Below are 10,166 nucleotides of genomic sequence, written 5' to 3' on the forward strand. Positions count from 1 at the left end.
ACAGCACCTGGCTTGCCGGCTGGCAGCTGTCCCGGAGGCGAGGCCGCGGCACCTTGCGGGCAGGCGGTGCGCGGGGCTGTGCCCGCACAGCGAGCAGCCGCTGGGCTCCGGCAGCAAGGGGAGCCGAGGTGGCTCGCAGAGCCATGCAGGGCTTAAACGCCTCCTGGGCAGCGGGGGGCAGAGCCCAGAGCCGCTGAGTGCACCCTCCTCCTCCTCCCTGATGGTTTTCCTCAGCTTTAAGCCAGAGCCAGGCTTCAGCCGTGCTCCTCGGGCAGCCCGCCTGCACTCAGGTGGGTGCAGACGCACCCCACGGGGTGCCCCCATCGCCACCACCTTCCCCTCCTGCCTCTGGGCCAGCCCTCACGGCCCCCGGGGAAGCCAGCGGGATGCTGTCCATCAGGAGCCACTTCGCCAGCTGTAAGGACAGGCTTAGGAAAAGCTCCCACCCCACAAGGGTCTACCCCCAGGAGTGTTAGCTGGAGGCTGCGAATCCCTAGGGGGTAATCCCTCGTAATGGGGAAGTGTAAACTGCCCGAGGGGTGCCCTGAGGGAGGACGTGCCGTGGGAGCAGGCTGTCAGCGCAGGAACAGCGCAAGGGAACAGAGAAATTCTCGGTCCAGGGATTTGCTTCTCCTGCAGAGAGACTCAGGCACTCCTCAGCACAAATACCGTGGTCGGAGAGATGGGGAAGTCTGTCACACACACACCGAAGCCCCACATAACTCCGCTGCCACCCCACACGGGAAAGCCTCTGCTTTTCGGCTGCAAGACAAGCCCGTCCCGTCCCCAAATCGCCGCTCACCCTACCAAACCAACCCGTGCTCGCTCCAGCTGCGGCGCCCGGCAGCTCAGGGGCTGGAAGGGACAACGGCAATTCGTAGGAGACCAGAAAGCACACGTCCAGCTCTGAACAAACTACACCTGCCCGGCTGCGTTAACGTTTTCAGGCACAAGCACTTCCAAACAGTCCTCAGACATCAAGCTACTTTAACACAAAGATCTCTGAAAGGCAAATACATTTGTCTAAAATCAGCCTAGCTTGTGTCCTGTCTCATCAGCGTGTACCTGGCGGCACAGACCGTGAAACCTCTCCGAGCAGCATCCCTGGGGAGAGCGCTGCTGCTCCTGCACGGGCTGCCGGCAGCCTCTGAGCCCCTCCAGCCCCCGCCAGAGGGGCAAGGAGAGCCCGAAGGGGACAGCAGGACCCCGAAAAAAGGACAGTCCGGTAGGTACTGTGCAAATATATCGGATTTTATTACTCTTTTATGGAAATAACAACAGACATTCGGGTAGAAACATATTAAATTAACGCAGTCAACAGTTTAAATGCAAAAATAAATATAAAGTCCAGCAGCTCAATGCATCTAAAACAGCTCATATTTCTTCTAACGAATAGAAAAGATTTTTTTTTTCCTTTTTTCTGTGTGTCTTTCAGACGGAGAGTTTCGTACAATCGAATAGGAACGCAGGTACAAGCGCCTTCTCAGAAAACATCCCGGCCCGCCGGGCGCCCCGCCGAGCCTCCCTGCGGCCGGGTCCCTGCCGGAGCGGGGCGGGCGCAGTCCCACCGGGCCGGGCCGGGCCGTGCCGAGCCGGGCCGGGCCGTGCCGCCCTCAGAGGGCCGAGTCCGAGTCGCTGGAGTCGAGGCTGTTGCGCAGGCGGCAGCTGCCCAGGCGGTCCCGCTGCAGGCTGAGGTTCTGGGTGCTGCGCCGCAGGCACTCGAGGGACTGCAGGAAGGACTTCTTGGCCTTCTCCTCCTCCATGGGGGACACCCCCTCCTCCTCCACCTCCTGGATCTCGTCGAAAGTCACCGGCTGCGTCTTGAAGCGCGACTGCCGCGGCCGCCGCAGCTTGCCCCGGGGGGCTCGGGCCGGCCGGGCGGGCGGGGGGAACTCCTCGGCCACGCAGACGAAGTGGGGGGGCATCACCGCCTGGTAGCTCGAGCAGACGCCCAGCAGCTCGGCGGGCTTGGCGGCCATCCTGCCGCCCGGCGGGGGGCACCGGGCCGGGCCGGGGGGCGGCGCCGGGGCCGGCGGGGCGGGGGGCGCTGCCTCGGCCGTGCCGGGAGCCGGGTCCCGGCGGGGGGGGGGGGGGGGAGAGCGGCGAGGAGCCGGGGCGATGGGAGCCGAGCGGTGCGGAGCCGAGCCGGGTGACGGGAGCCGAGCGCTGCGGTAGCGGGCGGCGGGAGCGGTGCTGAGCCGGGAGCGGGGAGCTGAGCCGGGCGATGCGGAGCCCCTGGCGTCCCGCCTGCCCCGGCAGAGCGGCTGGGCTCGGCGCGGCTCGGCACGGCCGCTATATAGCCCGCGCTGCCCACGCCCGAGCATGCTCAGACGGCGGCGGGGCCCCCCCCGCTGCCCGCTTCCCTTCCGCCGCTCCGCCCCCGGCACCGCCGCCCCCCGGCCCCCCCCTGCCCACGGCCGGGGCCAGGCCCAAGCTGCTGCCCCCCCCCCCCGGTGCCAGGGTCAGCCCGATGTAAGGGGCTGGGGCCGTCCCCACCTCCCTCCCGGCTGCGGTTTGATCCGGGATTAAGTACCTGCTTCGGCGTGACTCCGGGTTCCTGCTTCGCCGAGGGGTCCTAAAATTGCTCTGGGAGAAAGGTGACCGGCGGCTCTCGTCAGCGCGCCTCAGAGGGCTGCTGGCTGCTCCGCTTGTCGCCGGCGCCGAGGGATCGCTCGGAGCCTTGGCTGCAGACAGCATCTGGCTGCAGTCTCGCCGCTCCTTGGCTCCCCAAAGCAGCTCCGGGGCCAGGCCTCAGTTTGAAGCCTTTTTATTGGGAGACGCAATTAACTTAATAAGGGAACAATTTTCTGTCGGGTCAAACTGAATCATTCCAGTTTGGAGAAGACGGTGTTTTTTACTGTTGAGTTTAATGGCTAAATTTAGCCCCCTGAAGCCCTGACTGCATTACGAGGACTTTCTCTCCAAGGGACCCGCTTACAGCAGATTTTATTCCTGAGAACTGGGCTCTGCAGCACGGCGAGGACCGAGCTGTGCTTCCTCAGCACAGCCCTTGGGGAGGGCAGGACCGCGGGGTGAGACCTGGAGGACCCCTGGGGCCGAGCTCGCCTCTCCTGCAGGAGCAAACTGGCAGCAGAGGAAAGCATCTCACATTCATGTGAAGCAAGGTAAATTTAATCTGCTCTAGCAACAGCCTTAGCATAAGAGGATCCAAGGCCCTGCAGAAAAAAGGCCAGTTGACTCACTGCCTGAAATTCAACACGAGCATCCCCGAACTACCCACCAAGTTTCGTAAAGAAAGTTCAGTGAGGGCAAACTGCTTCCCTTGCAGGTAGGACGAACACCAAATTCCCTCGCAATTAGGACTATAAAAGGCTCTGGGAAATTTCCGTGCTGAGTTGGAGCAACATCACCATGGTAATAACCAGGAAGCCTTAAGTTTTTGTTTGAGACAATTCAGAAAAAAATATCCTGTGACATAAACCCCCAAGTCAGGTCTGCAATGCGCTAATGTAAAAAACTATATTTATTCCAGTGGCTTAAATCATGCCTTTAATCTAGGTTGCTCCCGGTATTGAAATGTGACCTCATCGTATAGATTACAGAAACCCTTGGCCATGGTGATCATACGAGGGGATTTCTTTCCTGCATAGCATGGAGCTGAAGTCACATCGCGCGCCAGGGCACGGCACCCGGGCTGCAGGGACCTCTGCCCGAGGCTGGGAGCATGTCGAGTGCCGTACGGTTCACGTAAAATATATCACTGCCCAACTTTGGGAAGCTCAAGCGCCAGATTGAGAGAAGAAACAGCCAACATGGCTGAAACGCTATCAGGGAAATGAGTGTATGGCATGGGGTCACTCGTCTGACAATGCAATTACAGGAGACGCGCAGCCTTTTAGCGACTCCTCTTGCTGGCTACCACAGCGAGTGCCACACAAGGGGAAGGAAAGAGTAAGATGGGGAGGGAGATGGTGACATCCACCTCCATGCTTATACCCAGCAGAGGCGTTTCAAATCTCCTCCCAAAAAGCTCTCGAGAGGAAAACCTGCCTCTCGCTGCCCTGCCAGCCGGCGCTGCCAGTCCCGCTTTTTGGTTCTGCGAGCCTGCACGCCGTGACTGGCAGCACGCACCAGCCCTTTGGGATCTTGCTCCTGGCAATAATTCACGAGGTACCGGGAAGGGGCTCAGGTTCTTCTCCCATTCAGTTCACATCTCGAAACAACCAGTTTTACAACAAAAACTGCAACCTAACAGGTCCCGGCTCACAAATACGAAAGCACGAAATGGATAAACAGGTAATCGATACAAACTACTTCTGGAAGCAGAAAAAAAAAATCTTCTCACCCTTTTCTCTGCACGCACGCATGATTTAACCTTGAATTCGTTATCTTCCTGATGGGGGAACCCAGGTTACTCAAGAAGGCCTAATGGAAACCCACTTTGAGTCTGCCGACTGGAAAACCATCACTAATTTCTGGTGACTGTACGCCAACAGAGCAAAGCAGAGCACAGGGAGTTGTTTGGCTCATTACCTGCAAGGGCTACGCTCCCCAGGTTGCTGGATCCGAGACGTGCCCTTTCCTTATGCATTTTTTTAGCCTTTGTCTTTCTTCCCGGTGTTTCTAGCTGGGACTTCAGCAGCCTGGTAACATTTTTCCTTTAAAAAAAAAAGAGTGCCAAATTTGCCATTTGAAAATTAAATTTGGCTAAGTCGCGGATTCACAGCTTCTTACAGACAGCCTCACAGCTACCACAATCATCTTCTCCTCGGCCCGTCCCAGAAACCTCCCCCTCGGCCACAGCCACCTCGGTGCTGGCCCCACGCCCCCAGCCCCTCAGGCTGGGGACTCCCCGGGGCCACGAGGCAGCGCTGGCCACCTCAAGCCTGAGCACATTCCCTCCGTTATGTTACACGTGTGCTTACACAACCTACTTACGTGCGATGCCAGATCATTTCAGCTGCGTGGTCACAGATCAGGGACGTGCGTCTGGCACCGCGGGCAGTGCTGAAGGCGGTGCGGGCGGCTGGGTGCAGGGGACCCGGCAGCTGCTGGGGCTGGGAGGGCAACACGGCCCCTCCAAGGGCAGCACCAAGGCTAGAACAACACGGGGAACAACAAGGGCAAGGGACGGAGCTGGGGGCGATGACTGGGACGGCAAAACCCGGCGGGGGCCATGCGGCACACTGCCCGCAGGATACGTGGCGTTCAGCTCTTCTCCAAACCCGCTTCCCCGCGCCAGCCTGCCGTGAGGTCTGGGACCGGGTCCATTCCCTCAAGCACAGCAGTCAGCACTGCAGGGCGAGGATGCACCCACAGCACGACTGCAGATGACGGCAAAGACTCGCTAATTCTTGTGAGGAGCTCGGACGATAGGACAGCATGGCTAACGCCAAGTGCGTTCAGAGATCCCACCCCCTCGGATAGCTCACTTTCAGTCTTGCCTGTTTATGTGCTTCAAGCCACAATAAATCCCATAAAGCTGCTCTCTACCAGTTGGACAGCGTACAGACCAAAACATTCGAATGTATTAATGCTCCTTACAGAAATATATCATATTATTCTGCTTTTAATTATTTTAATTGTAAAGTGATAGCTGAAGTGAAGCCAGCATCTCAGCAGCAATGTCACAGAATAACAGCATTTGGCTGTCATCACGCTACCACTAATAAATGTGGTAATAAAGCTCTTTGTTTTCAAAAAGAGCTGCAAAATGTTCCCTGACGGAAACTGCTGCATTAAATTTCCTTTGTTTGGCCTGACGGGCGTCAGAACGGATGGCAGCTTTTCCCAGCACTGCTACTGACGTATCAGGACATGATGCTGCGAGGATACAAGATAAGAATGCAGCTCAGACAACAGACGAGCGGTTATTTCAGAAACATCAGCTGCTCAAAGAAAGAATCTGTGCTTTTAACCAACAGAGAGACTTGCCTACTCCTGCTGCTTTTGCTACACAAGTCGCAGGCGCTCAAAGCAAAGTTCAGCTATGACCTTCCACGGCTTTACCTGTACACGTATTTCTACCTCTAATTGTTACTGTGATGCTACTAATCAAGCAGCGCTTGCAATTCATAAAGCACATCCTGACTTAGATTGAGAAGCTTGACAAATATTTTTCCCTGAGAAAACACATTTTCAAAAGAAGTTTTTGGGGAAAACACTCTTTTGTGCATGTGGGGGAGAACTTCACTGACAAGCGCAGGGATTTCCAGTCCCTCCGCACGGTCCATGCCCAGCTGGTAGCCGGGACGGTGCTGGGGGCGCGTGCCTGCTTCCAGGCACAGGACCAGGAATGTTTTTGGGGAAGGACTGAGGAAGGGAGGATTCCCTGCTCCTCCCCGGGCAGCTGTGCTGAGCACGTGACGCTGGGTTCGGTGTTTCTTCTGCACCCAGCTGCTGAGTTTTGCAAGAGCTGAGGAAACGTGATTACTTCTGAGACCTTTATTACCCTCTGTCAGATCTGGACAAAACCAACCAGTGAGCTCTTCATTAGCCAGGGAGGGCTGACAGCACAGGCACATAAGCTCTGGCTTCTTTGGAAGTCAGACAAAACCAAAAGCTTTCCCATGTGAGCCGAGATTTATAACCATAGGCTGGTGCCACGGGTGGGATCCCAGCACTCCTGAAGTATTTGATCTTCCATTTTCTTCTGTGTCTAAAAACACTGCAGAGCACCCAGGTATTTCAGCAGAACACATTTCCTTCCCCCCCCCTTCTTTTAAGCCTATTTACAAGTAGTGAAGAAAGAAATCAACTGGAGTCTAGGGATGAAAATGTAAAGTTTCTCCACAATGAACTATCAGACCTTAGGTAATCATATCCTGCAGAATGTTGTTTAATCAATCTAACCCTCTTCAGGGACTTTAGGCAAAAACTGCGAAAGTGACACCAGTAAATAGCTGAATGCTGCTTGTCCCAGCAGCCAAAGCCCTGCCTTGAGGAGAGGATCCAATGTGATGCTAACGCTGACAAGCAGAAAGGAAAAAAAGAGTAATCGAATCCCTGCCAGATGAAAGCCAATTGTACTCAAAGCTGAGGACTGACCTGAGCGCCAGGAAGTTTTTCTAAGACAGAACAGAGCCATTGTGCTCTAGGCACCCAAGGCAGGAGCTAACTGAGGAGGTGATGGAAGAGAAGAGAAAAGCACCCAGTGCAACGCGGAGAGCTTTCAGGGAGAAGCAGCCCACACTCAGCTGCTGGATTGTACCCGTGGCAGCACCGAGGCCTGAAGGGTTTCCTCGCGCTGCCGCTTGCCCTCCAGCAACTCACGCCTCTGTCTGTTCCTGCTTCATCCTTTGCTGTCTGCATCAGAAGCTCCTCAGGGCAAGAAGTCCTCCCGCAGCACGCCCCAGCCGTGGCGAGGACCCGACGGGCAGCCGCGAGTCACCAGCACGACTTCCATCCCACGCAGCGCCGCCGGGGCTCTCCTGGCCGTGCTGCCTGCCGGGCAGCGGGCTCTGTGCTCCGCTCTGCTTGAAGGGACCGCGCTCGGCTCAGCTCCCTGGCTCAGCCCCTGCAGGGCTGCGTGGCAGCCTGCCCTGGCGCAAGGGAACTGCTGGAAGCGCGCCCGGGCAGAGGGCTGGCACAGGTAGCTCCCTGCTCAGCTGAGCTGCACCGTCAGCCTGCTCCGGTGGGGGTTTACACGGCGTCTCCACCGTGGGACCGAGTAGATAACAGCCTCGTGTTGATGGCAAAGCAGCTGCGCAGGCAGCTACAGGCAGAAATCGGTTTTGGTTGAGCACCGCTCTGGATCAAACGAACGCTGTCTCTCTGGGTGATCCCCTGGGATCTGAAGCCTTGCTCAGCCAGAAAAAGCCTCCTGAGCGATCAGAACACAAAGAGGCTTTGTTTCTGTTGGAGAATCTAAATGAAATGTGGGGCCCTGCGAGACAGACCTCCTGGCTCCTTATTCTGATTAAAATTTTACACTATGCTACCCGCTCCCTTCCCTTAAAAGAGGGTGTCCCAGCTACCTGGAGACACGTCCTCAGAGCGGGAGAGGCCAAAAACCTGCCAGCCCACCTGTTCTTGACAGGAGCACGGAGTAACTCCCAGAGCCGCGCCGAATGCTATGCAGGAAACGCACGAGGTAAATCAAATAGGTCGACAAGCGAGAAAAGCACACATCTGTCATCTCGCTGAGTGAGTGGCCCTTTGGGAAGGGCCAGCGTTTTTACCGAGAACTGCTGTGGAGCCACTAAATAACACTTACAAGCCGCTCTCGGGCATGCCAAGAAAATGAGAGGATACCGGCAGGATCTCAGCAGAAGTTCGGTGCAGGGAGGACAGGGCAGCGAGCGCCGATTTAAACAAATGGCACAGGTTGCTATGGAAACCTCAAGCATTTATAAGAAGCACTTCAAAAACAAAACAGAGTGAGGCAGATTTCATATCCACTCCGAAAATGTTTATGACCCGAAAAGGCAAAGTGGGTGTTAAATGCTTTTTAGCTAAGTCAATAGTACCGGCACTTGACGAGGAGGTATTATGGATTCGCAGCACCCATCGTACGTCTTCTGTCCTGAACCCCAGGAGAACAATCTTCTGTACTCTGCCAGTATTGTGGTACAAAAATTCTGGTTTCTTAACCCCTTCCTGGCACCCTGTCTCTTTCTAAATTACTACTGTCAGAAGGAAATTTCAGGTAGCTATATTAAACCCGTCAGTCATGACAAGTGGAAAATATATAGCTAGAATTAATCTGACACAGGAGAAATAAAATTATGTACTGCTTTACAGCTAATCACAGCCAAAAATAAAGATTTTTTTTTCTTGGAAAAGAGAAATGATGAACTTTACTCTTGATTTCAAACAGAACGTGCACAGATCAACCTGGTATGGCCCAACACTGGAATATTTAATCAGATAACCCCAAGCCTCATCAAGAGTTTGTGCTTGAATATTCAATTATCCGAATATCTTGAATATTCAATTATCTGAATATTCAAGCTCTGAATCCTTTGTACATGTAAAAACATTTGGGTTTGGATAAACCGAACAGTCCTGCAATGTATTTTACTTTGTATTATTGTAACAAATTCTGAGTTTACAACTTTTTCAGTAAGCTTTCGGCTGGGATTCCTGTACTGTCAAAACAGTCCTGGGAAGGAAGAAAACCTTGTCACTGGAAAATAAACCTTTCGGATAGCATTTTTAGAGATACTGTTTTCAAATCCACATAACTAGAGGAAAAGTTCCTCCAGCTGCTTGTAAGTTAAAGCCTAGAATGTAGCTACACGTTTACATTGTACATAAACCTCACACTGCGCGCTTGACTCCAACAGCAGAAAGAGCTGAACAGTACCACTCCAAATTCTCAAGCTGGCTGGTCTCCAGCTAAAATTCAAGCCTTCAGGTGTCATGAAAACAACACCAGAATTAAAAACCTTTAAAAGCCCTACCTTTGCACACATCCGCTTTGGGAACCATGAGAGTGCTTGCAGTATTAAAGAACAGATTTCTACCTAGGAGAAAAACGTCCCCGCAGAAAGATCTCCTGAGGAGATGTGGGCTGGAATCTCCTCTGCTCGGAGCCATTTCCTGCGGTTCCGGAGGGCAGGAGGTTGCAATCTGCCGCCACCTGGCTAGGTGACTTTTTTGGGAGGAGGTGGGGGGAGGAAGGAAGGACCCACAACTTCCCAGCTGGCATGAAGAAACCTGACCTCTGTGCCAACTGTTCCCCTCGCAGCCAGGGCATGCAGGCCAGGGGGAGGAACCACGCCACGTGCCTTCTCCCCACCGTCATCCTGCTTAGGATACAAGCAGCAGCACGGCCGGCAAGAGCACGAGCAGCACACAGACAGCAGCAATAAAGTGATGTCACCCCAGGAGAGCTCCGTGGGATGCGGCATTTCTCTTGTAAATTGTTTTATTCTGGGGGGCAAACCTTTGTCTTCTTCCAGTTCAAACCAAATAAACAAAACTACAACACAGTTTGCTAACATTATAAATTGAAACTGAGAAAGTAAGCAAGGAACTGTTTTTTTCCTCAACAGCATCAGCCTCCAGGGCCCTGCCTGTGTGTCGTGGCTCCATTGAATTCAAACAAGTTACAATTTCCATAGGTTCGGGTTTGTGAGTTTAAGAAGTTCCCACTAGTCCCCATCTCCTACTCCTCCTTGCAGCACGACTGCTTTTAACACAGTGTAAACAAATGTAGAACTAAATGTATGAACTACTAAAGGCTAACACGTTGCCTAGTC

General features: G+C 54.3%; 1 protein-coding gene across 1 annotated transcript; it reads right to left on the reverse strand.

Moving 5' to 3' along the window:
* Positions 1-1,230: 1,230 nt before the first annotated feature.
* Positions 1,231-2,339, reverse strand: C5H11orf96 (chromosome 5 C11orf96 homolog). The gene has a single exon (XM_048055651.2). The coding sequence runs from the start codon at positions 2,322-2,324 to the stop codon at positions 1,614-1,616; it is 711 nt and encodes a 236-aa protein (XP_047911608.2). The 5' UTR covers positions 2,325-2,339; the 3' UTR covers positions 1,231-1,613.
* Between the last annotated feature and the right edge of the window lie 7,827 nt (positions 2,340-10,166).

The sequence above is a fragment of the Anser cygnoides genome, chromosome 5, assembly GCF_040182565.1.
Source record: "Anser cygnoides isolate HZ-2024a breed goose chromosome 5, Taihu_goose_T2T_genome, whole genome shotgun sequence".
Lineage (NCBI taxonomy): Eukaryota > Metazoa > Chordata > Aves > Anseriformes > Anatidae > Anser > Anser cygnoides.

What these genes read in the sequence shown, in the direction of transcription:
- C5H11orf96 (XM_048055651.2), bottom strand. Translation starts at nt 2,324, where the DNA reads ATGCTCGGGCGTGGGCAGCGCGGGCTATATAGCGGCCGTGCCGAGCCG.